The sequence below is a fragment of the Oncorhynchus kisutch genome, linkage group LG8, assembly GCF_002021735.2.
Source record: "Oncorhynchus kisutch isolate 150728-3 linkage group LG8, Okis_V2, whole genome shotgun sequence".
Classification (NCBI taxonomy): domain Eukaryota; kingdom Metazoa; phylum Chordata; class Actinopteri; order Salmoniformes; family Salmonidae; genus Oncorhynchus; species Oncorhynchus kisutch.
This window is the reverse complement of record NC_034181.2, coordinates 35,507,067-35,531,685: the sequence shown is the minus strand read 5'-3', so window position 1 is coordinate 35,531,685 and position 24,619 is coordinate 35,507,067. Positions and strand designations below refer to the sequence as shown.

General features: G+C 43.2%; 3 protein-coding genes across 5 annotated transcripts in view; 2 read left to right on the top strand and 1 right to left on the bottom strand.

Moving 5' to 3' along the window:
- The window catches only part of LOC109895781 (sarcoplasmic/endoplasmic reticulum calcium ATPase 2), a 47,186-nt gene extending 40,075 nt beyond the window's left edge, over nt 1-7,111 (top strand). The window contains exons 9-21 of one of the 2 annotated variants that reach the window (XM_020489766.2): nt 842-930; nt 1,065-1,167; nt 1,260-1,391; nt 1,488-1,607; nt 1,721-1,939; nt 2,090-2,425; nt 2,559-2,779; nt 2,869-3,071; nt 3,267-3,352; nt 3,448-3,581; nt 3,744-3,861; nt 3,957-4,077; nt 6,410-7,111. In XM_020489766.2, coding sequence (XP_020345355.1) covers nt 842-930; nt 1,065-1,167; nt 1,260-1,391; nt 1,488-1,607; nt 1,721-1,939; nt 2,090-2,425; nt 2,559-2,779; nt 2,869-3,071; nt 3,267-3,352; nt 3,448-3,581; nt 3,744-3,861; nt 3,957-4,077; nt 6,410-6,423 — 1,896 coding nt within the window. In that variant the 3' untranslated portion in view covers nt 6,424-7,111. Of the gene's footprint in view, nt 1-841; nt 931-1,064; nt 1,168-1,259; nt 1,392-1,487; nt 1,608-1,720; nt 1,940-2,089; nt 2,426-2,558; nt 2,780-2,868; nt 3,072-3,266; nt 3,353-3,447; nt 3,582-3,743; nt 3,862-3,956; nt 4,261-6,409 lie in introns of both variants that reach the window. The other variant, XM_020489765.2, reaches the window with a different exon arrangement.
- Nucleotides 7,112-7,245: 134 nt separating this feature from the next.
- Nucleotides 7,246-12,976, bottom strand: LOC109895782 (anaphase-promoting complex subunit 7). Its single transcript, XM_020489767.2, has 11 exons — nt 12,763-12,976; nt 12,205-12,391; nt 10,508-10,627; nt 10,244-10,355; nt 9,980-10,133; nt 9,714-9,856; nt 9,437-9,554; nt 9,039-9,235; nt 8,513-8,737; nt 8,247-8,397; nt 7,246-8,112 (listed from the first exon to the last, which is right to left on the bottom strand). The coding sequence occupies exons 1-11, from the start codon at nt 12,861-12,863 to the stop codon at nt 7,923-7,925; spliced, it is 1,698 nt and encodes a 565-aa protein (XP_020345356.1). The 5' UTR covers nt 12,864-12,976; the 3' UTR covers nt 7,246-7,922.
- Nucleotides 12,977-12,992: 16 nt separating this feature from the next.
- On the top strand, nt 12,993-22,523 carry ube2g1b (ubiquitin-conjugating enzyme E2G 1b (UBC7 homolog, yeast)). Of its 2 annotated transcripts, XM_020489768.2 has the most exons (7): nt 13,016-13,366; nt 17,467-17,587; nt 18,292-18,394; nt 19,924-20,021; nt 20,157-20,335; nt 20,449-20,563; nt 20,712-22,523. In XM_020489768.2, the coding sequence occupies exons 2-6, from the start codon at nt 17,473-17,475 to the stop codon at nt 20,533-20,535; spliced, it is 582 nt and encodes a 193-aa protein (XP_020345357.1). In that variant the 5' UTR covers nt 13,016-13,366; nt 17,467-17,472; the 3' UTR covers nt 20,536-20,563; nt 20,712-22,523. The 2 variants fall into 2 exon arrangements, with proteins under 2 accessions (XP_020345358.1, XP_020345357.1); XM_020489769.2 differs by lacking the exon at nt 17,467-17,587 and having other exon boundaries at nt 12,993-13,366.
- The last annotated feature ends 2,096 nt before the right edge of the window (nt 22,524-24,619 follow it).

The window sequence follows — 24,619 nt, the reverse complement described above, 5'->3', positions numbered from 1 at the left end:
AAGAGAATGTCATTTTTTCCCTAATCATCTGACGCCAGCAAGGCTCTTTGAAGTGTGGCCTCCGTCTGGAAAGGACATGACTGATTACCATCACTCTTCCTTCCTTTTATCTCTGACTGAGACTGCTGTGGTGGTGTCCCAGCTGACTGGCTGTGACAGTGTTTGTGTGCATGTGCCTACTCTTAGGTTTGGACCAGTCCTGTTCTTCCTGAGGGAAAAGGCCCAGCCCTCTGGGCTCCAGCACTCTCTTCTCTTTATTCAGGCTCCCTGACAGACGGCCTCCACTATTTTACTTATGTAGTATTGACTAAACCAAACAACCAGTGCTCACTGCTACACTCCTACCATAACCCCCACACACAGCCAGAGAGGGCATCTAAATCCCTGCAGCCCAGAGAGTGTGTATACACACACACACACACGTTATGTTCTTCTATCCTCGTGGGACCTACATTTTCTAAATCCAAATCTATTTTCCCTAACCCAAATTCTAAACCTAATTGTAACCCTAAACCTAACCCCTAAACTTAAAATAGCCTTTGTCCTCATGGGGATGTGGGAAATGCCCTCACAAGGGAGAATTTTCCTTGTTTTACTTTCGGGGATTTTAGGTCCCCCACTAGGATAGAAGAGCCAACCACACACAGTATAGGGTGGTCTACAGCCCTCACAGACTCTGTGTTGCTGACTTGCTGCAGTCCACTCTGCTATTATGTTGTCCATCTGCTGCCATCTACAGTGTCAGTTAAGAAACAGCCTCTAATGTAATGTTGTAACCATACATTGGTGTGAGATGATTAGGCCTAACCTTGTCTTGTCTGTACTGTGTCGGGGTCTCCAGATGTTCATCCTTGACAAGGCCGAGGGGAACAGCTGCTCTCTGAACGAGTTCACCATCACTGGCTCTACTTACGCCCCCGAGGGAGAAGTGTGAGGACCAAATACACTCTTAATGCTAATGCATTCATGCTACAATTATTGATTTACTTCTAGTTACGTTTATTGTTAAACTCCCTCCAACGTTTCCTCTTGTGTCCGGCCCTGTCCTTTGTGTCTCCCTCCAGGTACCAGGATGGCAGACTAGTGAAGTCCTCTGCGTACGATGGTCTAGTGGAGATTGCCACCATCTGTGCTCTGTGCAATGACTCCTCTCTGGACTATAATGAGGTCCGTGCGCTCGCCTGAATGCCTTTCTCCTTCATATGGCTCATCATGGGACGTGGAGTAGAAGTGACTAATGTTTATGTTTGTGTCATCAGGCCAAAGGTGTGTATGAGAAGGTTGGCGAGGCCACAGAGACGGCCCTCACCTGCCTGGTGGAAAAGATGAATGCGTTTGACACCGACATCCAAGGCCTGTCCAAGATCGACAGGGCCAATGCCTGCAACTCTGTAAGCCCACTAACCACAACCGTTGAATGGTGTGAAACGTCACCGCTGGTTTGTGAGCAGGTTTTCTGAGTCGTGAGTCTGCGTGTCTTCTATTAGGTGATCACGCAGCTGATGAAGAAGGAGTTCACCCTGGAGTTCTCCAGAGACAGGAAGTCCATGTCTGTGTACTGCACCGCCAACAAGGCCCGCTCCTCCCTCGGAAAGATGTTTGTCAAGGTATCACCAGCTTTTAGCAACACTCCTATGCTTGACTCACTTTGAACCAAGTGTTTTTGAGTCGCCCGTGTTTGAATCAGTGTTTCAACCTCAAATTCGTTCTTACCCCACAGGGTGCCCCAGAGGGTGTTATTGACAGATGTACCCATGTCAGGGTGGGCACCAACAAGGTTGCCATGACCCCAGGCATCAAGGAGAGGATAATGTCTACAATCCGAGAGTACGGAACGGGGCGTGACACCCTGCGCTGCCTGGCTCTGGCTACCCGGGACGCCCCACCCAGGAAGGAGGATATGGTGCTGGTCGATTGTGCCCGTTTCGCTGGTTACGAGGTGAGGGTTACTCATCACCACTGTTGCATAAAGTAGATTATATCTGACTTACAGATGCTATTACTATCATATCTAGTATAACGGTTGGACGTTGAGTAGGAACCCTGATGACAGCCCTGATCGTGTTTGTGTGTGTGTTTCTCTGCTCAGTCTGGCTTGACCTTTGTGGGCTGCGTTGGCATGCTGGACCCTCCCAGGACAGAGGTAGCTGCCTCCATCAAGTTGTGCCGCCTGGCCGGCATCCGAGTCATCATGATCACCGGCGACAACAAGGGCACTGCCGTGGCCATCTGCCGCCGTATCGGCATCCTGAGCGAGGAGGACGACGTGGACAAAATGGCGTTCACAGGCCGCGAGTTTGACGACCTGTCTCCCCAGGCACAGCGTGATGCCGTGACCAACGCCCGCTGTTTCGCCCGTGTCGAGCCCTCCCACAAGTCCAAGATCGTTGAGTTCTTGCAGGGCATGGATGAGATCACGGCCATGGTACAATGAACCCCCCCGCCCACATCCCCCATCCTTATCCTTACTGTACCTGTAAGGCTTGTATATCTATTGTATTGCTGTTGTCATGTAGCCTCCTATCCATCCTTAAGTATCTCTGTTTTCTCCCACACAGACTGGTGACGGAGTGAACGATGCCCCTGCCTTGAAGAAGGCAGAGATTGGCATCGCCATGGGGTCTGGCACTGCCGTGGCCAAGTCAGCCTCTGAGATGGTCCTGGCCGATGACAACTTCTCTTCCATCGTGGCGGCTGTGGAGGAGGGCAGGGCCATCTACAACAACATGAAGCAGTTCATCCGCTACCTCATCTCCTCCAACGTGGGAGAGGTCGTCTGGTGAGTCAGCTGTTTGACGTACCTCCTCCTGGCACTGAGGTCTTTGTAGTGGTGCTAGTGGTGTTAACAATGTTTCTCTGTGCGGGCAGTATCTTCCTGACGGCTGCTCTGGGCTTCCCTGAGGCTCTGATCCCAGTTCAGCTGCTGTGGGTCAACCTGGTGACAGACGGTCTCCCTGCCACTGCACTGGGCTTCAACCCCCCCGACCTGGACATCATGAACAAGCCCCCCCGCAGCGCCAAGGAGCCCCTCATCTCCGGATGGCTCTTCTTCAGATACCTGGCCATCGGATGTGAGTTATTAGGACTGTTAGGACTGTGCTTTATTTCCATTTTTTGTCTCAAATAGCTCCATCTTAAGGTCAAGCTTGCTACTACTGGCATACCCTGCCGTATAGTGTTATTGTGCACTCCTCTGCCCCCACCCCCTAGTCAGAGAACCAGTCTGTCCCACAGTCAGTCAACTCATTCTACGTCTCTGTCCTCAGGCTATGTGGGAGCTGCCACAGTGGGAGCTGCTACCTGGTGGTTCGTGGCCGCTGAGGACGGCCCTAGGATCTCCCTGTACCAGCTGGTAAGACTAGCTCCTAGAGGTCAGCGTTACTGTCTGTGTGGTGTTGTACCTCCCTGCCTAAGTCCCTCGTGTCTGTCTGACTCCTCCCCACACAGAGCCACTTCCTGCAGTGTTCCCCTGACAACCCTGACTTCGCCGACCTGGAGTGTCATGTGTTTGAGTCCCCCTACCCCATGACCATGGCCCTGTCTGTGCTTGTCACCATTGAGATGTGCAATGCCCTTAACAGGTGGGTCCCCTGTAGTCAGCGGAGCATTCTTTCATCCTCAAAGAATAATTAGCATTCAGTGGAGGACAGCTACAACTTTCTAATTACAAGAATGGAATATAGAGTACTGTATGTGGACCCTAAAAAATATCTTAATGTGACCTTCAACCTCTCTATCCACAGCCTGTCAGAGAACCAGTCCCTGCTGCGGATGCCCCCCTGGGAGAACATCTGGCTGCTGGGGGCCATCTGCCTCTCCATGTCCCTCCACTTCCTCATCCTCTATGTGGAGCCACTGCCTGTAAGTCAGCTTTACTCCTATCAACCTCTCAACCCAGGTCATTCTCTAGCTGCCCCATTCTCACTCTTTTCATGCCTCTTCCTCCACCTCTCCAGGTCATTTTTCAGATCACCCCTCTGGACCTGACCCAGTGGCTGGTGGTGTTGAAGATCTCCCTGCCCGTCATCCTGCTTGATGAGCTGCTTAAGTTCGTGGCCAGGAACTACCTGGAACCCGGTAACCAGCCAGAGTATAAGTCATCCGGCAAAGGCTGGTCCCCCTCTGCATGCACGGAGGGCATCTCCTGGCCCTTTGTGGGCATCACCCTGCCGCTGGTGCTGTGGCTCTACAGCATCGACACTAACGTGTCTGCCCTGTTCTGGTCCTGACTCCAGCACACAACCCTCTCAATGCACCAGTGTGAGTGGAGATTAACACACATCTAACACCCCCCCCCCCCCCCCCCCCCCCCCCCACACACCAACTACAACAACTACATCAACTGCAGTGGGCGCTCAAGTCAACATTTGTACCTGTGTGGATGACAGATGCTATCTGTGAGCCCTCTCCTAGGTTTGTCTCCAGGACATTTTTGTCCATTCAGTTTTTTTTACCGTTCACTATTTCCTGAGGTTAATCACTTGTCCATGTGTCTTCGTTTAATATCAAGCTGTTGGTTGTGTTTTTTTTTTTGCCCCCCTTTTTTGAACAGGCGTAAAAATCATCTATTTATGAGACGTCTACAGAGAATTAACACTATTTTATCAAGATAAAGATTTTTGTAGCTTTGGGAACGGGTTGGGGGGGGGGGGGGTGGCAGTCGGGACCCATAAGCGGCGTGCACAGGACTTAGACGTTTGACTCTTGTTTTCAGTGTGAACTTTGACCTCTAAAGACCTTGTGGATAAGTATGGTGTGTCGTAACTGTAAGGACCATCATTTGCACTGACTCAGAAGTCTGCACAAAAACATGCATGTATTCTGCCCTGGCATGAGGAACTGAGGTTTCCTTACCGTTTGATCACCATGTTTCTTTTCTGCACTAGGCACAGCTACCTCAACGCTAATAATATGACTATTGATAACTACCCGTGTTTCTCACTAAGCTTTTCATAAACATTGTCATATTGAGTGTTGAGGTATGCACCATTTTGCTTTTGCAGAAAGAAATAGAAAGCCCTCATTTGCCTTTCATGTTATTTTAAGAGCTTTTTAAAAAGTTTAATCTGTGTTTTTTTTATGTTCCTTGAGTGGGGTTAGGACGAAATGTTACCTTAGTTCGATTCAAAGCAATTATTTTATATAGACAGGCCTGTCGTTAAACACGTTTACTTGAACACAACATAATCTATTGTTATTCCCATAAAGGTTCACTTTTTTTTTAGGTTTAGCTTGAATTTACGGGCACTGTAGTTTCTTTATTACAATAATTATGATATAGTTTATGTATATTGTGCACATACTGTACTTGAACATATATAAATGCACCAAGGGGCTGATTTATCTTATCAGTTGAGCACAAGATGGATGCTTGATGGGACCTTTATGTGGTCTGGATTGCCTGTTTGGGTGTGTCACTAAGTGGAGTCTGCTTTGGCCATAGTATATAGGCCCAACTCTAAAAGGCTAAGATGACTGGCTGGTAGAAGAGTCTGTATATCTGTACATATCACACAAAATAGTATCTATGTGCATGGAGTTTTACAGATGCTCCATACCTTTACACTCGTTTACTTGAGTGTGTTTTAGACACACTGTAGGTAGGTATTCCTGGAAAGCATGCCCTCGCCGATACCAGGCCAGTAAGCGCTTGAGTTTTCTTAAACCTAACTGCTATTTCTTCCAATGCCTTCTGCCTGTTAACCCAACAGAGTGAGTACCCTCTGCCTGCATGCTTTCTGCCCACTAATGTCTCCTCTCATCCTGGCACTGTCACACACCGAGCCTTGCTGTCTGAGTCTGACAGCAGTAACTCTTCTCCTTGTTGAAAGAATAAGTGTCGAGTCTGTGCTCTTGGTCTTTGATACATTCTATTAAGGGTACCATTCCATGAGTGATATTACCAATTGGTCCTATCTATCAGCCAGCAGAGGCAATCGGCAGGATCTTGTAATATGGAGGAAATTGGAGGCGCCTTCATTTCAACATCCCTTTGTCACTAAGTGCCAGCCAAACCTACACTATAGGATTAAGACCCTGTGTCTGTCTTAGTTCCACCTGGATCAAGTCTGTTTTTAATAAGGGATTGATGTGTAAAGCGTCATTACTGGTAGCAAGTTTTGAGCTCTGACATGCGACTCGCAGGTCATAGTGTTTCACTTAATATGGCTTACTGCATTTATTCCCATCCTGCTTGCACGTGGCATGACCCTAGACATTATGACTGTACGTAGAAAATGAAGCAGTAGATGACCTTTTAATAATGGCTTTTTGTTCACCATGCCTTTTTAAATGCCTAGTGAGGAAGCCATGCCTCTGGTTTGCACCTTTTGCTTCTTTGACCTATGCCATATTTCTGTCGTCCTCTGATTGGTTTCTCTCTCTGTCTTTCTCTGTTCTCTCTCTGCAGCTAGTGCCGTGTAAACCCGCCCCTCTAAATCCCTTGCAGGAACTGTAAGGTTTTGTTTGTGTTGTGCATGTGTTTTTTGAGCAGCACCACATCTTCCAAGACCTGCATGTCAATAAAGAGATATGAAGACATGATTGATACATTTCATAAGCAATTCCATCACAACAAAAAAAGTACTAATAATCAAATGGTAAATATTTAACAGAATGGGCATAAAGTGTTTTTGGAACCAATCCCAAGTCCCTCATTCCTTACTGCATGGGGAGCCTTCAAACTAGACAAGACAGAGTTCTCATGCCATCTTAATAAACTTAATGTCATAGTTTTATATTAATGTACAATATTCCATGATGCATGTCCTCTGAAGCAGCAAATTATTTGATCAGATGTGTAATAGTTAATGTATAGTATTGATAAATTAAAGACATTAATTTACAAACAATAGTACAAATGTTATAAGCTGAAATGCCTATCTTTTCCTAAGGAAATCTTTTTTTGAATAGGATGTGTAAAATAACCAGACTATTTGCTTTGCACTGATGTGCGATATGTTTGCAGTATCTGGGAAGGGCAGAGGTGCGGTGATACATACATTATCTCGAAAGCAGTCAGTCCCTTCAATGGCACGTGTTCGCCGAGCTGACGATTGTATTATGTATCACATGATTTGTGGTTTCAGGTAAATAAAGTGATTATACATGATGTGTTGCTTATCGTCTATATGCCAGGTTGGAGAGGTCTTCATTTGAAGCTACCTTGCTTGTAGCTTAAATACAAGGATGTTTTAAAGTTGCTCCTCAACTGGTCACTAAAGCAAATTACCCCAAGCTTTGTAATAAAGGAATGTCAGGTCATGAGACCTTGTCATGATTTTAATGTATATCTTCAAAACATATATACAATACATGCTTATACACATTTGCATTGGAAAACTAGTAACATTACTTTGCAAAGAATGTGAGTCAAATTAAATGACCACATGATTGACACGTTAAACATTGAGAGAAAGGGAAAGTGTCACCAGTTACACACCAATATTTTTCTTAAGAGAAGCATGTTAATACGTGCAAATGTTACAGGGGTAAAGCAACAAATTAACTAATGTCACTGGTTTCATAAGATTTCCTGTTTACCAGAGAGAACACAAGCAAACAGTAATGGCAAACTCAAAAGCCATGACCCAGCAATCCTAAATGGCTGCCTCACCTCACCTCCTTTACTCTAGGACATAAGTTGGTAACATTTTCACATGTCAACTAATCAGTGACGATTGCAAACTAGGAAAGGCGGAGTTAAGCTTACTGAATTCTCTGCCCATCGGAGTCATGAGTAAAATGATGCGTCCATCCCAAAAAAAGATGCTGACTTCTATATAACCCTGGGATGAGGCTATACACACCCATATTGAGTGGGTGACTAGAGCAGTACATCAGGTAGCCCATGATGCCCATGTGTGGTTTATTCCCCCTGCCCCCCTCTGTGCCCTTGGGATCGCTGCAGTGGGCCTGCTGGGTCACTGCATGCCAAACCACTGCTCCTGGTCTGCCCACTGGGCTGCCTCACTGTCACTGCCTTCCAGGTCTCCATCCTCCCCACTGCCCTCCATGTCATCCCCATCCAACTCCACAGTGGCGTCAGCAGGGCTCTCCTCCTTCTCCATCTTCTGCATTCCTTCCAGAGACTTCTGGTCATTTGGGTCCAGGCTGTGAGACCAACAGTGTCAGATGATAGAGAAACATTGGCATTCTCAAGATCAAAAGTGCAACATTTAAAATAGGCCTAAGGGCTTTAACATTTCATGAGGTGTGTAAAACACTAGACTTCAGTGTAACATTACCTAAGTGCTATGCTGTATTGGTCCATTGCCTCTTGATAATCATTGACCGCTACAAGGAAATCCCCCAGCATTCTGTGCAGCACACAGTCACTCTGATTGGCTAAGGCATTCCGGAGAAGAGCAATCCCTTCCTCATATTTCTGTTCCCGACCTGAAATAGGACAACAAACAATATCCAAAATCTTTTCCCTTACACTTATGAAGATGCAATGGTTGTAAATCTCTACAGCACAACAGCTGATAAGAATAGGTACCAAGCCACATACTTAGCAGCTCTGCCTTTTTGACCACAGCCTTGGTGTAGTCAGGCCTCTGAGCTAGCGCCTTGTCCAGCAGGGTTTTGGCCTTCTCCTGGGTCACAGGATCCTCCAGGCAGACTGTGGCCAGGATGGTTAGAGTCTGGGCATTCGCTCCCAGGGTTTTATAGATGTTATTGGCCATCCCCATCGCCTCTCGGATCCCATTGGATGCCAGGTAACAGTCAATCAGACCTGAGGACAGAAGTCTCATTACTACCTCAATACTAGTAGCAACAAATAATATATGCCATTTAGCAGACACTTTTATCCAAAGTGACTTAGAGTAATGTGTGCAAAATGTTGAGTATGGATGGCCCCAGGAATAGAACCCACAACCTTGGCGATGCAAGCGCCATGTTCTACCCTCTGAGCCATACAAAACTACAAACTAATTTGCAAGCAAACTTGCATTGGATGTTTGATGTGGGGGCTGTTCCCAAGTTGAAAACAGATTTTCATTAGAATAATTATCATAACAAATAGGTCCCCTTGCCTTCGTAGCAGTCCAGACGGCATGGCGCCAGGCGCATGGCCTCTCTAAAGTGGATGATGGCCTCCTGCACTCTGCCCATGTTCCTCAGTGCTGCCCCCTTCAGGAGGAGGGCCTGCACACTGTTGCTGTTCAGCTGGATGGCCTTGGCACCCAGGTAGAGGGCCCGGGAGTAGCGCTTACTGTAGAAGCTGTGACATCTGAGCCACCAAAATCAGATGGGTAGGAACATGTATTTAGTGTACGTAGACTGAAAAACAGGCTTTTAAATTTTTTTATAACCGTTATAACAAAATAGAAACACATTATAGATTAATAAAAATAAAAACTGCACTCAATTTAGTATTTCAATGACTTGGATCTTATCATACGTTTATTTCTGGTCTCTGAAGATCACTTACCCAGATATGACCCAGGGCTCTGCATGCTGATCTGAGATGTTGAACAGTCTTCCTCCAAGGACCTCAACATCCTCCAGGTGCCCCTCACGTGCCATAAGGTAGCCATATACATCCATGCCTGACAGCAAATATAGACAACATAACTGAATTAGTCCAAATAATTAATATAAATATATATAATTAGTTCATGTCTTAGATAAGCATCGCTAGCCTGGCTTAGTGAGTCCTAAGAAACGAATGTATATGATGGGTTTTTCTGATACCAGCTGTCCAGTACCTTTGATCAGATAAGGGTCCAGCATCTGGGCCTGCTCAAACTTCAGGATGGAGTTCTTTGTGTCGCCTGCCCTGAAGTACACATCTGCCAGACTCACCAGCAGGTCCACATTGTCCCGCAGTAAAGACTTTTTCTCCAGAGAGCTGAAAAGGAGAATCAGGGAACAGAAAAATACCCAGAATGAGAGCCTGAGCTTAACAATACCAGAGACGATGATTCATGAAATGAATAACGCCTCCATGGCGGTGAGGCACTGGTCTGCTCACCAGATGGTGTTGATTGCTCTGTGGTTGTCCCCTGCATGTATGAAGGCATAGGCTTTGATCCATGCAGAGAGCCAGTCAAGGTTGGGAATACTCTGGATCACATCCATTGTCATGGATGCCACCTCAGCTCCCTTCACTGACAGAGACAAGAGACCTACAACAGACAAGGAGGTAAAAGAACCCTTCAAAACAGAGCACAATAACACGGGGTGTTGGAATGTCTGTGTGATGCACTACAGAAACATCCCAGTCACTAGTCCATACCAATGATGGCATCCAGTGCCAGAGGACACTGTCTCAGGACCTCTTTGTAGCTTGTGACAGCAGAGCGTTCCTGTCCAGCCTTCCTGTACAGATTTGCCAGCATCATGTTGATCTGAAATGGATAAACAAATATGCAATACCTCGCAAGAATCTCGGCTACTTTACTTTATTGAAATAGTCATAAACGGCACTGCAAGCTTAGCTGACATTGAGAGAAGATGGGGGGGGGGCTTTCAGGAGGAGACCTCGAACTTGGCTGCCTACCTTTGGGGTTCTCTGTCTAGATGGAATCCCATCAAGCACTGCAATGGCATCCTTATCCAGCTTCAGGATGGTGTAGCACTCTGCAATCTTATACTTTACCTCAATCTCAGAGGGCAAACTCTGGGGAAAAAGAAAAATGTCATTGGTCAATTCAGAAGGCAATGTGATTCCTTCCAGCACATTGTGCACAATTATGTACAGTGCATTCGGAAAGAATTCAGACCCCTTCACTTATTCCACATTTGGTTACGTTACAGCCTAATTTAAAAGGTATTAAATGAATTGTTTTCCTCATCAATCGACACACAATACCCCATAATGACAGAGGAAAACAGGTTTAGACATTTTTGCAAATTTATAAAAAATATGTTTTTTGTTTCTTCAACTTCATTTGAGTCCACCTGTGCTAAAGTCAATTTATTGGACATGATTGGAAAGGCACACCTGTCTATAAAAGGTCCCACAGTTGACAGTGCATGTCAGAGCAAAAACCAAGCCATGAGGTCGAAGGAATTATGCATAGAGCTCGAGACGGGATTGTGTCGAGGCACAGATCTAGGGAAGCATAACAAAACATTTCTGCAGCAGTGAAGGTACCCAAGAACACAGTGGCGACCATTATTCTTAAATGGAAGAAGTTTAGAACCACTAAGACTCTTCCTAGACCTGGCAGCCTGGCTAAACTGAGCAATCGGGGGAGAAGGGCCTTGGTCAGGGAGGTAACCAAGAACCTGATGGTCACTCTGACAGAGCTCCTCTGTGGTAATGGGAAAACCTTCCAGAAAGACAACCATCTCTGCAGCACTCCACCAATCAGGCTTTTATGGTAGAGTGGTCAGACGGAAGCCACTCCTCAGTAAGAGGCACGACAGTCCCCTTGGAGTTGCCAAAAGGCACCTAGGACTTAAACCATGAGAAACAAGATTCTCTGGTCTGATGAAACCAATATTTAACTATTTGGCCTCAATGCTAAGCATCACATCTGGAGGAAACCAGCCACCACTCATCACCTGGCCAATACCATCCCTACGGTGAAGCATGGGGGTGGCAGCATCATGCTGTGGTGATGTTTTTCAGCAGCAGGTACTGGGAAACTTGTCAGGATCGAGGGAAAGATGAACGGAGCAAAGTACAGAGATCCTTGATGAAGACCTGCTCCAGAGCGCTCAGGACCTCAGACTGGAGCGAAGGTTCACCTTCCAAAAGGACAACAAACCTAAGCCAGCGCCGACTTGAACCCGATCGAACATCTCTGGAGAGACCGGAGAGGATCTGCAGAGAAGAATGGGAGAACCTCCCTAAAGACAGGTGTGCCAAGCTTGTAGCGTCATAACCAAGAAGACTAGAGGCTGTAATCGCTGCTTCAACAAAGTACTGAATAAATGGTCTGAATACTTATGTAAATGTAATTTCAGTTTTTTATTTAATACATTTGCAAACCATTTTTCAAAACGTGTTTTTGCTTCACTATGGGGTATTGTGTGTAATTGGGGGGGGGGGGGGGGGGGATTTAATCAATTTTAGAATAAGGCTAACAACAAAATGTGGAAAAAGTGAATGGTCTGAATACTTCCTGAATGCACTGTATACTGTCTGTAGAGCAGGTCAGTCAAATGTGCATTATTTAAATTAATGACATGAATGCTTGTTGCTAATATAGATATGTGTTGTAATTGACAGTTGGGAGCCTTGCACACCTGTGACTGTATGGAGGATGCCGTTCCCCCAGTAGATGGGCGAACTTTGGACGTTTTGCTGAGCACCTTCTTCTGCTGCAGTGCCATGTTGTACTTGCAGGCAGCATTACGGTACTCCTTGTCATGGAAGATGGCATCTGCATGGTAAACCAGCAACTGGTACTTCTGGGATGGTGAGAACAGCTCTCTGCAAGAAAATGTGGCACGCGCATCAATGGCACAGTATTAGCCTGACAATAACTTGTGGTCAAGATCAATAGCAATCAACATACAACATTCACAACGCCAGAATTAATCGATCTTATTATATTTACTAACTACATTTACACCCATCTTAAGCGATCTAGTTAACGTTAGCTAGCTTGCTACAAGTGATTGCTTGTCAACTTCAACTTGTCTCGTGACGATCAACATGCATTCATTAGGACACATGTTTTTACCAATTGTACAGAATTATGCTTTCAAAGCTGATCGAACGGAATGAATAGCTAGTTAGTTAGATACAATGTGGATGTTCAGTAATAACGTTAGCTAGTTAGCCAACAAGCTAATACTTACGGATTGTTATTGCTCATTGTCAGCAGTAAACTACTCATTATCCGAACATTTGAGTGTAGCCCCGCAGCGGCCATATCCCGTACATGATCTATGACGTTCATTTCGATGTATTTTGATGGGTGTCTTTGAGATAAAAAATGTAAAGTTATACGATTGCAGTTAGTCAGTTACTTACTAGCTTTCATCACAAACTGCGATGTATTAAATATAGCGCCGGAAGTTGGCAAGTTGAAGGACCCATGAATTATGTTTCGCTTTTATAAAAAACAACATCCTACCCTTGATACATGTGTCATACATATTACATATTTTTTTCTTCTCCTTGGTGTAAATGATTTAAATTGTACATCGTTTTAAATGCTTTTTAATACCCACTCAAAGTTTTCATGATCAGGAGAAAAGTCTAGCCAGCTATAGTTTCTGCCCAAGCGCTGTTGGAACAAATCTTACCACTATCCTGTCATAACACGGAGGTAGCCTATCTAGTTGCCAATTTGATTTTATTATTTCTCTCAGTGTTTGGCAACAATTTTTTTTTTTGTTGGTTGAAGCCCACATACAATGACTGAACAATCAGCATTACTTCTTCGAAAGCAATTGGCAGGTAAGACAAAGGTTTAAAGAAAGAAAGAGACCCCAAGCTACGTAGCTATCTAGCCTAGCTAACCATCCGCCGGGTTCAATGAGGGCAGCCACGATTGTTTGTTTACATTAGTGCAATGATCTTGGCTGTAAACACAGTCTAGTTATATATTTTCCGCTTAATTATCATGTTAAGATGACGGAATTCAACTGCACGACTAACCCAATGTATGCATTGACGTAGTCCAAACCAGCGAGTTAGCTAGTTTAACATATTGACTGTCAATGAGAACGTCACCAGCGTTACGTTAGTTGGCTAGCTAGGAAGTCAACATTTTATTACTGATTCGAGCTATAGAGGAAATAACTATCTAATTTAGCCTTAACCTAATCTTACACCAACCTCTGTCTGCAGTGAAACACAACCCTAGTGGGCTGTAAACATGATCTGGCTTGTTATTAGCTAGCTGACAAGCTAGCCAAGGAACAAAGGAATAATCGTCCCCAGGCCCATCTGACAATGGTGGGAACATCGCACCATTGTTATCCTGTTCACTCGTTCTGGCAATGGCATACATTCACTGTAGCTAACTCCATTAGGGGTTGACAGCTAGCGTATACGAGGAAATCTATTTGAATTCAATCACTTTTTGACAACACCCCTTTTGATTTAAACGAAACCTACCATACACATTTGCTCATTGTATAAGTGCTCAGAAAGTTACTATTTAGACCTGAATGCCAAAACGTTCAAGATGTTAAGGTAACCAAAGTTGACCCATTTTGGGTACCCCACCATCATCACTGCAAAATACAAAAGGTTGAGGTTGATTTCATTTATAAGCTTACAAACAAAATTGTCAAACAGTTTTATAATTTCAGAATTGTTGGTATTATATATATATTTTTTTTAATTACTTTTTTTTAACCTTAACGTCAATTATCTAAACGCGTAAACATCGATTTTTTTCAAATGTGCGTATGTTGTAGTTTAGACCCTATTTGACATATCTGTTTTTTTGTTGTGACCACAATCGGTTGAGACACAACATGCTCTTTAATACATGGTGAATGTCATGTTTTGGCTGATAAATGTACTAAAATGTGAATAACAATGAAATGTCGACTTTCAGATTGTACCACAAAGATCGCTGGAGCTCCACACATCAGCAAATGTTGACTTGAATGGGAACTGTTGTTTTAAATTATACTGTCAATCTTCTTTAGGAAACCTTTTGAAATCATATAAATATAAATAATAGAAATGACCATTTAAGTTGACATTCGACGTGGAGAGGTGGTCATCTTTGGGGTAGTAATTAAAGTAAAACATTTTATTCAAGTTCAATAGTGTACCAGCTAAATTGCAGTGGTCTGAAGAAATAGGTCGATTTTATGAATTCTATTGGTGAAGTGACACCCACTCTGTATTCAAGAGCATTTTGTTTCTCAACTGATAGTAGGCACAACACAAACACCTTAGATGATCTGAAATGGGGTCTAAGCTACAACATGCAAATATGAAAATAATCAGAGTTTAGGTGTTTTAAGATCATTGACATCAAAGGTTTAAAAATGGCAATTTTGATTGAACTTAGTTTTAGTTTGACAACACTCTTTGTAAGCTTTTTAAATGCTATAAAACTCAACCATTTATATTTTCCAGTGATGAAGACATGGATGTCTTATGGTATGGTGAGGTATGTAAAATGAGTCAACTTTGAGCACCTTTATCTCCTGAATATTCTTGCATTCAGGTACAAAAAGTAACTGTCCACTTCTTCCATAGGCAAACATCTATGGAAAGCTTTGTTTAAATCAAAAGGGATGCTGTCAAAAAGTAATTGAATTAAAATGGCTTTAACAATACCGGTTTTAATTCTGCTATAGAGTGCCTTCAGAAAGTATTCATAACCCTTGACTTTTTCCACATTTTGTTGTTTTAGACTAAATTCAAAATGGATTCAATAGTTTTTTTCCTTTCACCCATCTACACACAATACCCCAATAATGACAAAATGAAAACATGTTTTTAGACATTTCTGCAAATGTATTAAAAATCAAATGTATAAATATCCAATTTACATAAGTATTCACACCCCTGAGTCAATACATGTTAGGATAACCTTTCGCAGCGATTACAGCAGAGTCTCTCTGGGTAAGTCTCAAAGAGCTTGCACACTTGGATTGTAAAACATTTGCACATTATTCTTTTAAAACTACTTCAAATTCTTTCAATTTGGTTGTTGATCATTGCTAGGCAGCCATTGTCATGTCTTGCCATAGATTTTCAAGCCGGCTTAAGTCAACTGTAACCAGGCCACTCAGGAACATTCAATGTTGTTTTGGTAAACAACTCCAGTGTGTATTTGGCCTTTGTTTTAGGTTATTATCCTGCTGAATGGTGAATTTGTCTCCCAGTGTCTGTTGAAAAGCTGACTGAACCAGTTAAAAAATTTAATTAAATTAAACACACAAAAAACTCCCTATTCCTTGCTGATGACAGGCATACCCATAACATGATGCAGCCACCACCATGCTTGAAAATGTGAAGATTTTCAGTGATATGTTGTGTTGGATTTGCCCCAAACATTACTCTTTGTATTCAAGACATAAAGTTCATTTCTATGCCTTTTTTGTTGTTGTTGCAGTTTTACTTTAGTATCTTATTACAAACAGGATGCATGTTTTGGAATATTTTTATTCTGTACAGGCTTCCTCTGTTTCACTCTGTCATTAAAGTTAGAATTGTGGAGTAACTACAATGTTGTTGATCCATCCTCAGTTTTCTCCCGTCACAGCTATTAAACTCTGTTTTAAAATCACCATTGGCCTCATGGTGAAATCCCTGAGCGGTTTTCTTCCTCTCCGGCAACTGAGTTCGGAAGGACACCTGTATCTTTGTAGTGACTGGGTGTATTCATACACCACCCAAAGTGTAATTAATAACCTGCTCAAAGGGATATTCGCTACTGTCCCACCTGGCCAACATCCGGTGAAATTGCAGAGCGCGTAATTCAAATGACAAAAATCGTAATATTAAACATTCATGAAAATACAAGTGTCATACATCACTTAAAAGCTTAACTTCTTGTTAATCCAGCCGCTTTGTCAGATTTCAAAAAGGCTTTACGGCGAACGCACACCATGCGATTATCTGAGGATACTGCCCCGCACACAAAAGCATTACATACATTTTGCAACCAAGCAGAGGTGTCACGAAAGTCAGAAATAGCGATAAAATAAATCACTTACCTTTTGAAGATCTTCATCAGGTTGCAAATGGTTATTTTGTTTGATAAAGTCCTTCATATCCCCAAAAAGTCTGTTTAGTTGGCGCGCTTGACTCAGTAATCCACCGGTTTCCCTCGTTCAAAATGCATACAAATGAATCCTGTAAGTTACCAATAAACCTTGTTCAAACAAGTCAAACAACGTTTCTAATCAATCCTCAGGTACCCTAATATGTAAATAAATGATACAATGTAAGACGGAGAATAGTATGTTCATTACCGGAGATAGATAATGAAGTGCGCACTCTCATCCACGCGCACGTAAAAACACTACAGCCAAAATGGGAGCCACTTAAAGAACTACAAATTCTAGCTAGTTTTTCAAAAAACAAACTCTAAAGACTGACATCTACTGGAAGCCCTAGGAACTGCAATCTGGGATGTATTCCTTTTATATTCCCATAGAGAGCCATAAAAATCAGTGGTGAGCTCCAAAAAATAAAATTCCTGATGGATTCTCCTCGGGTTTTCGCCTGCCATATCAGTTCTGTTATACTCACATACATTATTTTAACAGTTTTAGAATACAAATCAAATAATCAAATACTACCAATTATATGCATATCCTAGCTTCTGGATCTGAGTAACAGGCAGTTTACTTTGGGAACCTCATTCATCCAAACTTCCGAATACTGCCCCGACCCCGAAGAGGTTAATTTGACTAAATGCAGCTTGCATGGGCTAGTCTCCCCTGCCCTTTTGATACGATCAAAGTTCCTTGTGTTGTCAGGGAGCATCTGCCTTCTATTCATAAGACAAATAAGAATATTGTTACTGAATGCAGCTTGTGTGTGCTTTGTGTTCCCTCGCCCTGTTCAAATGATGAAAGGAAATAATGCTGGTGAGTGGACCTGGACTGGTGTCTGATGGCCGTGTGTTTTCCATGGTGGAATGGATTTTTTTTTCCCACAAGGCTGAAATATGTGCCCTCGCTTTGAAGTGTAAGCAAGGTTTGTTTGTATTTCATCCAACTATCTGTGCTACAAAGTGATGGGTACAGTATATGTAAAATCTTCCACTTTTTGAGTGACCCAATGTTGAAACTGCTTATCTAATTGGTGAAAATGCTATGTCTGTTTAAACACTAGTATTGCACACAGTGTGTCCATGCAACTTACTTGACTTGTTGAACACATTATTTAGGGTTGCCATAACAAATAGTTTGAATACTGATTGACTCAAGACATTTCAGCTTTTCATTTTTTATTAATTTGTAAAAATGTCTGAACATAATTCCACTTTGACATTGTGGGTTTTGTGTGAAGGCCAATGACACAGAATCTCAGTTTAATACATTTTAAATATTGTCTGTAACAACAAAATGTGGAAAAAGTCAAGGAGTTTGAATAGTTTCTGAAGGCAAATTATTAACTAACCCATCCCCTTCTGTATTTTAGTAAATAGCTATACGTTCATATATCTTGGAAGTTGTCAGACACATGAACATTCTTTCAGCCAATGGATGTTCAATGTTGTGCACCAGAGGGAGAGGGGGGGGGGGGGGATACATACAGGCCGCCTTTTCAGTTGGCCACACTGACAATAGGTACCTGTCGCTCTCTTTTTCTACCCCTGTCTAAACATCTTTTCACTGTTCCTTTTGTCTTTTTTTGTTAGTTGTTGCATTTTGTTACCTTGTGTCTTTCTATTTCAGAGCTCAACAAGAACCCAGTGGAGGGCTTTTCAGCTGGCCTAATAGATGATGAGGATATATACAAATGGGAGGTGGTCATCATAGGGCCACAAGACACCCTCTTGTAAGTTAGGGCATTTATTTGAGAATGTGTCAGTAGAACATAGGTTGATGTTCCTAAAGAAGAGGAGTACATACTTTGAATGTACTCTCAGATGGGTAAATGGGGATGATGACTGCTTTGACCTTGACGGAGCTGCTCTTCTTCCCGGGGAAGGCCTGCCCGCTCCAAGACCTCTCCATCACGGTTGACTACTCCACATTGTCCCCTTCCCAGAGTGCAAAGAACCTTGGCGTGACCCTGAACAACCCCTTGTCATTCTCTGTAAACATCAAAGCAGTGACTCGCTCCTGCAAGTTCATGCTCTACAATATCCGTGGAGTACGACCCTTCCTCACACAGAAAGCGGCGAAGTTCCTATTCCAGGCTCTTGTCATCTCCTGTCTAGACTAATGCAGCTACGGTATCTCTTGGCTGGGCTCCCCGCTTGTGCCATCAAACCCCTGCAACTTATCCAGAACGCTGCAGCCTGCCTGGTGCTCAACCTTCCCATGTCACCGTGCTCCTCCGCACACTCTACTGGCTTCCAGTCGAAGCTTGCATCCACTCCAGAACCATGGTGCTTACCTATCAAGCAGCAAGAGAAACTGCCCCTCTTTTCCATCTAGGCTATGCTCAAACCCTACACCCCAACCCGAGCACTCTGCCACCTCTGGTCTCTTGGTGACAAACCCCTACGGAGGATCAGCTCCTGCTCAACCCAGTCAAAGCTCTTCTCTGTCCTGGAACCCCAATGTTGGAACCAGCTTCCCTCTGAGGCTAGGACCGCAGAGTCCCTGCCCACCGTCCGAAAACGTCTGAAACCCTACCTCTTAAATTAATCCCACAGCCCCTTTTCCATGACATAGACTGACCAGATGAATCCAGGTGAAAGCTATGATTCCTTATTGATGCCACCTGTTAAATCCACTTCAGTCAGTGTAGATGAAGGGGAGGAGACGGGTTAAAGAAGGATTTTTAATCCTTGAGACAATTGAGACATGGATTGTGTATGTGTGCCATTCAGAGGATGAATGTGCAAGACAAAAGATGACAGTGCCTTTGAACGGGGCATGGTAGTAGATGCTAGGGACATCGATTTGAGAGTCAAGAACTGCAACGCAGCTGGGGATTTTCAAGCTCAACAGTTTCCAGTGTGTATCAAGAATAGTCCATCACCCAAAGGACATCCTGCCAACTTGACACAACTGTGGGAAGCATTGGAGTCAACATGGACCAGCATCCCTGTAGAACACTTTTGACACCTTGTAGTCCACGCCCTGACGGATTGAGGCTGTTCTCAGGGCAAAAGGGGGTGCAACTCAATATTAGGAAGTTGTTTAATGTTTTGTACACTGTGTGTATATAGTCCTACTAGCACTGACTTTGCTGATAACTACTTTACTGAGGGAAAAGGTACTTACTGTGATATGTGGTTGTCTCACCCAGCTATCTTAAGATGAATGCACTAATTGTAAGTCGCTGTGGATAAGAGTATCTGCTAAATGACCCCAATGTGAAATGCTTTGCTTTCTCTGTTCTCTCCCTTACAGTGAAGGAGGGTTTTTCAAAGCGTACCTGACCTTTCCCTATGATTATCCACTACGGCCTCCAAAGATGAAGTTCATCACTGAAATCTGGCATCCTAATGGTAAACACACTGGTCACACGTTATGAGCCTTACTAAACCCAGAGCAGTAACCGTTTTACAATCATTGGAGTGGAATTTGTGTCCCCTACTAAGTTTGCTGTTTACTAGTGTATATAATCACTTCATCTCTCTTAGTGGCAAAGAATGGTGATGTATGTATCTCAATACTGCATGAGCCAGGAGAGGACAAGTTTGGCTATGAGAAACCAGAGGAACGTTGGCTTCCAATCCACACTGTAGAGACGATTATGATTAGTGTTATCTCCATGCTGGCCGACCCAAACAGTGATTCGCCTGCTAATGTGGATGCTGCGGTGAGTTGTAATAATACATGTATTTAAACTGTGTTACAATACCCAAGTACGTCCAGAACCCGTGTCAAAGTGACAATGACAATTGTGCTATTGAGTTTGTGCCTGTCCCACAGAAAGAGTGGAGGGAGGATCCGAATGGTGAATTCAAGAGGAAGGTAGCTCGCTGTGTACGGAAAAGCCAGGAGATGGCATTTGACTAGAACCCAGACTCAATGGCAACGTTCCAGGGTGAGTAAGCAACATTCACCTACATACTCATTCTTGTTGTTCTTTAACGGAATGCAATCATTATTTTTGTAATGTTCAGTTTTGACTGTTCTGTTTCATACTTGACTGTGGTAGAAAACATTGAATGTTTTTCCCCTCTTCCATCTAGCTAAAGGAAATGGCTTCAGAAGGAAAGTAGTCAGTTCAGACTAGGCTTTTGCACCCCTTCTTTTGCCAATCAAGGGATTTGGTCGGTCAGCCACTTTTCTTTTCTTTCAAACGAAGACTGAATGTGAGAACCTACCAGCAAATATTTCCCTCCATTTCCTGCCTGGAATTATAGATTTCATTTAATTTATTTGGAAAGATATAATGTAAGATATGTCACTACTGTAAATTAACTAGCTTTTTTTAAATCTGCTGCTGAACAGTTTCTACTTTATACCAGGTTTCTTATGCAATTTGTTTGTTGTGCTTGAAGAATTTAAATCAAATGAAAGCCAGTTCTTCTTAGGTTCTCACCAAGTTTCCCATCGTCAGTCACCTCTACAGAATGCGGGCCTGCCTGTAAAACCTTGTCAAGCATGTTTTCGTCATTCAACACCTGTCATTTGATCACTGCTGCCTTATGTTAGTTCTACTCCCTCTTGGCGTTTGTCCTCTCCCTGGAGGGTTTGATCAGTGTGCTTGTTGACTGGGTCCTTTACCCAGATAATCACAATGTCTGTTACCAATCATGTCAGTCAACTCTGAGGTCACTCTGCTTTAATGAAACTTTTTCCAAAACAACCAAAAAGTTCTATGTTGTTAAGAATTAAGCTGTGATTATTCAGTGGATATACCGGTTTTCTGGCATCTGAATTTACCTCAACTTAAAATGATGACATTTTTTAGGTTTTATAGTTGTTTGATTTGTTCTTAGTCTAGTGTTACATGGGAGCTGTAAATGTGATTGACATGTCCCTCTGAGGTTGTTTCTGGGGGATGGGTGGCACGTTTGGCTTCTTGGTGCATGTGTACCGTTATTTTTTTTAATCAGATCTTGTAGAATTCACGTCTACCCCTAGATTTATATTCTGACTTGTGCATTCAGATTATGAGTGCAAAAGTCTCAAACTAAGGGCATCTAATGTTCTGTTATTGGCGCAGCCTATTGTGGACAACATGTTTCTTTCTTTAAGGAATGACCGAAGTCTCATGATATTAACCACCATCTATTTACTCTTGGTGAAACCAGGTGGTAAATTACTGGGAGGCATGTGATTACACCATTAGTTAGAAATGTGTTTCAAATGCATAAGGTATCTAGGTTTGTTTTTGTCTGTTACATGGGATTTTGCTGTTGGATTGTTGACATGTGAAAAGGAATGGAAAAGTCCTCTGGTATCAAGTGTTATTCTGAAAGAAAGAAAAAATGGACAGCGTTCTGATGCATGTTGATTTAATATTATGCATAACAATCAATGTTTGAATTGTGGTGGGGTGCTTTGCCACAGGCTTAATAATCCAACTTTGCTTTGTTCGTCGTGTTCATTAGAGCCACCCTAAAGCCGACACCAAATAAATCATCATCAACAACAATGTCATAGTCATGACCGATACTTTAAGACTATCAAATGACAAACCACTAATGACACATGCAGTCATGTTTGCAGGTTGATTTGCCAACAAATTAGCTATGCTGGGATTGCATACAAATGCAGGTATTATTCAAATATTTCGAAGAGACATATGGTTTACAATTGATGGTATTGTGTAGGCTTTGTACTTTTCAGATTTCACCTCAGACCGGTGTTCACTGTATTTGCATAAGAGACTTTGTGCATTTAAAGCATCATGAAGCAATACACTCTGATCATTTCAATCGTGTTTTTCCCAGGTAATCCTGTTATCTCACCCTATTCCCCTTGTTTGTTGTGTTTACCACTATGTTTATGCCATGTGTATTTGACATGAGCTCAATAAAATGTGTTAACTGTCATACAAAAAGTATTTGTTTTATTTATCTAGTGTTGGTCTAATCGGATGGGAAGAGAAGAAATGGGTCAATTTACTTAAGGTGCATTCGGAAAGTATTCAGACCCCTTGACTTTTTCCACATTTGGTACATCCATCATTCTTAAATGGAAGAAGTTTATAACCACCAAGACTTCCTAGAGCTGGCCACCCGGCCAAACTGAGCAATCGGGGGAGAAGGGCCTTGGTCAGGGAGGTGACCAAGAACCCGATGGTCACTCTGAGAGGGCTCTGGAGTTCCTCTGTGGAGATGTGAGAACCTTCCAGAAGATCAACCAACTCTGCAGCATTCCAACAATCAGGCCTTTTATGGTAGAGTGGCCAGATGGAAGCCACTCCTCAGTAAAAGACATGACAGCCAATGGTGTAAAGTACTTAATAAAAAATACTTACGTACACAAGTCATTTTTGGGGTATTTGTACTTTACTATTTATATTTTTCTCAACTTTTACTTCACTGCATTCCTAAAGAAAATATTGTACTTTTTACTCCATATATTTTCCCTGAAAATTATGAAATTCATGCACTTATCAAGAGAACACGTGGTCATCCCTACTGCCTATGTTCTGGTGGACTCACTAAACACAAATGCATATTTTGTAAGTAATGTCTGAGTGTTGGAGTGTGCCCCTGGCTAACTACATTTTAAAAACAAGAAAATGGGTCCGTCTGCTTTGCTTAATATAATTTGAATTTGAAATTATACTTTTACTTTTGATACTTAAGTATATTTTAGCAATTAAATGTACTGTTGATACATAAGTATATTTCAAACCAAATACCTTTAGACTTTACTCAAGTAGTATTTTATTAGGTGACTTTCTCTTTTACTTGAGTCATTTTCTACTAAGGTATCTATACTTTTACTCAAGTATGACAATTGGGTACTTTTTCCACCACTGATGACAGCCACTTGAAGATTTCCAAAGTGTTCAATCTTGTTTTCATCAGACCAGAGAATCTTGTTTCTCATGGTCTGAAGTCCTTTAGGTGCCTTTTGGCAACTCCAAGCGGGCTGTCATGTGCCTTTTACTGTGGAGTGGCTTCCGTCTGGCCACTCTAACATAAAGGCCTGATTGATAAAGGCCTCTACCATAAAGGCCTGGTGGAGTGCTGCAGAGATGGCTGTCCTTCTGGATGGTTCTCCCATCTCCACAGAGGAACTCTGAAGCTCTGTCAGAGTGACTATCGGGTTCTTGGTCACCTCCCTGACCAAGGCCCTTCCCCCCCGATTGCTCAGTTTGGCCGGGCGGCCAGCTCTAGGAAGAGTCTTGGTGGTTCCAAACTTCTTCCATTTAAGAATGATGGAGGCCACTGTGTTCTTGGGGACCTTCAATGCTGCAGAATTGTTTTTGTACCCTTCCCCAGATCTCTGCCTCGACACAATCCTGTCTTGGAACTCTACGGACATCTCCTTCGACCTCATGGCTTGGTTTTTTCTCTGACGTGCACTTTCAATTGTGGGACCTTATATAGACAGGTGTGTGCCTTTCCAAATAATGTCCAATCAATTGAATTTACCACAGGTGGACTCCAATCAAGTTGAAGAAACATCTCCCTCTGCAACTCAATCCTGGACTTCCTGACGAGCCGCCACTAGGTGGTAAGGTTAGGGAACAACACGTCTGCCACGCTGATCCTCAACACTGGGGCCACTCAGGGGTGTGTACTTAGTCCCCTCCTGTACTCCCTGTTCACCCATGACTGCATGGCCAATCACGACTCCAACACCATCATTAAGTTTGCTGACCACACAACAGTGGTAGGCTTGATTACCGACAACGATGAGACAGCCTATAGGGAGGAGGTCAGAGAAATGGCAGTGTGGTGCTAGGACAACAACCTCTCCTTCAATGCGAGCAAGATAAAGGAACTGATTGTGGATTACAGGAAAAGGCAAGCCGGACAGTCCCCCATTAACATCAACAGGGCTGTAGTGGAGCAGGTTCAGAGTTTCAAGTTCCTTGGTGTCCACATTACCAATGATCTATCATGGTCCAAACACACCAAGACAGTCGTGAAGAGGGCACGACAAAACCTTTCCCCCTTCAGGAGACTGA

Coding starts and splice junctions, on each gene's coding strand:
- LOC109895782 (XM_020489767.2), bottom strand. CDS start 12,863: ATGAACGTCATAGATCATGTACGGGATATGGCCGCTGCGGGGCTACAC. Junction 10,628..12,204: donor CATCCTCCATACAGTCACAG/GTGTGCAAGGCT, acceptor CTTTTTCCCCAG/AGTTTGCCCTCTGAGATTGA. Junction 8,738..9,038: donor CCGTCTGGACTGCTACGAAG/GCAAGGGGACCT, acceptor TTCTGTCCTCAG/GTCTGATTGACTGTTACCTG.
- ube2g1b (XM_020489768.2), top strand. CDS start 17,473: ATGCTGGTGAGTGGACCTGGACTGGTGTCTGATGGCCGTGTGTTTTCC. Junction 17,588..18,291: donor CGCTTTGAAGTGTAAGCAAG/GTTTGTTTGTAT, acceptor TTTCTATTTCAG/AGCTCAACAAGAACCCAGTG. Junction 20,336..20,448: donor CTGCTAATGTGGATGCTGCG/GTGAGTTGTAAT, acceptor CCTGTCCCACAG/AAAGAGTGGAGGGAGGATCC.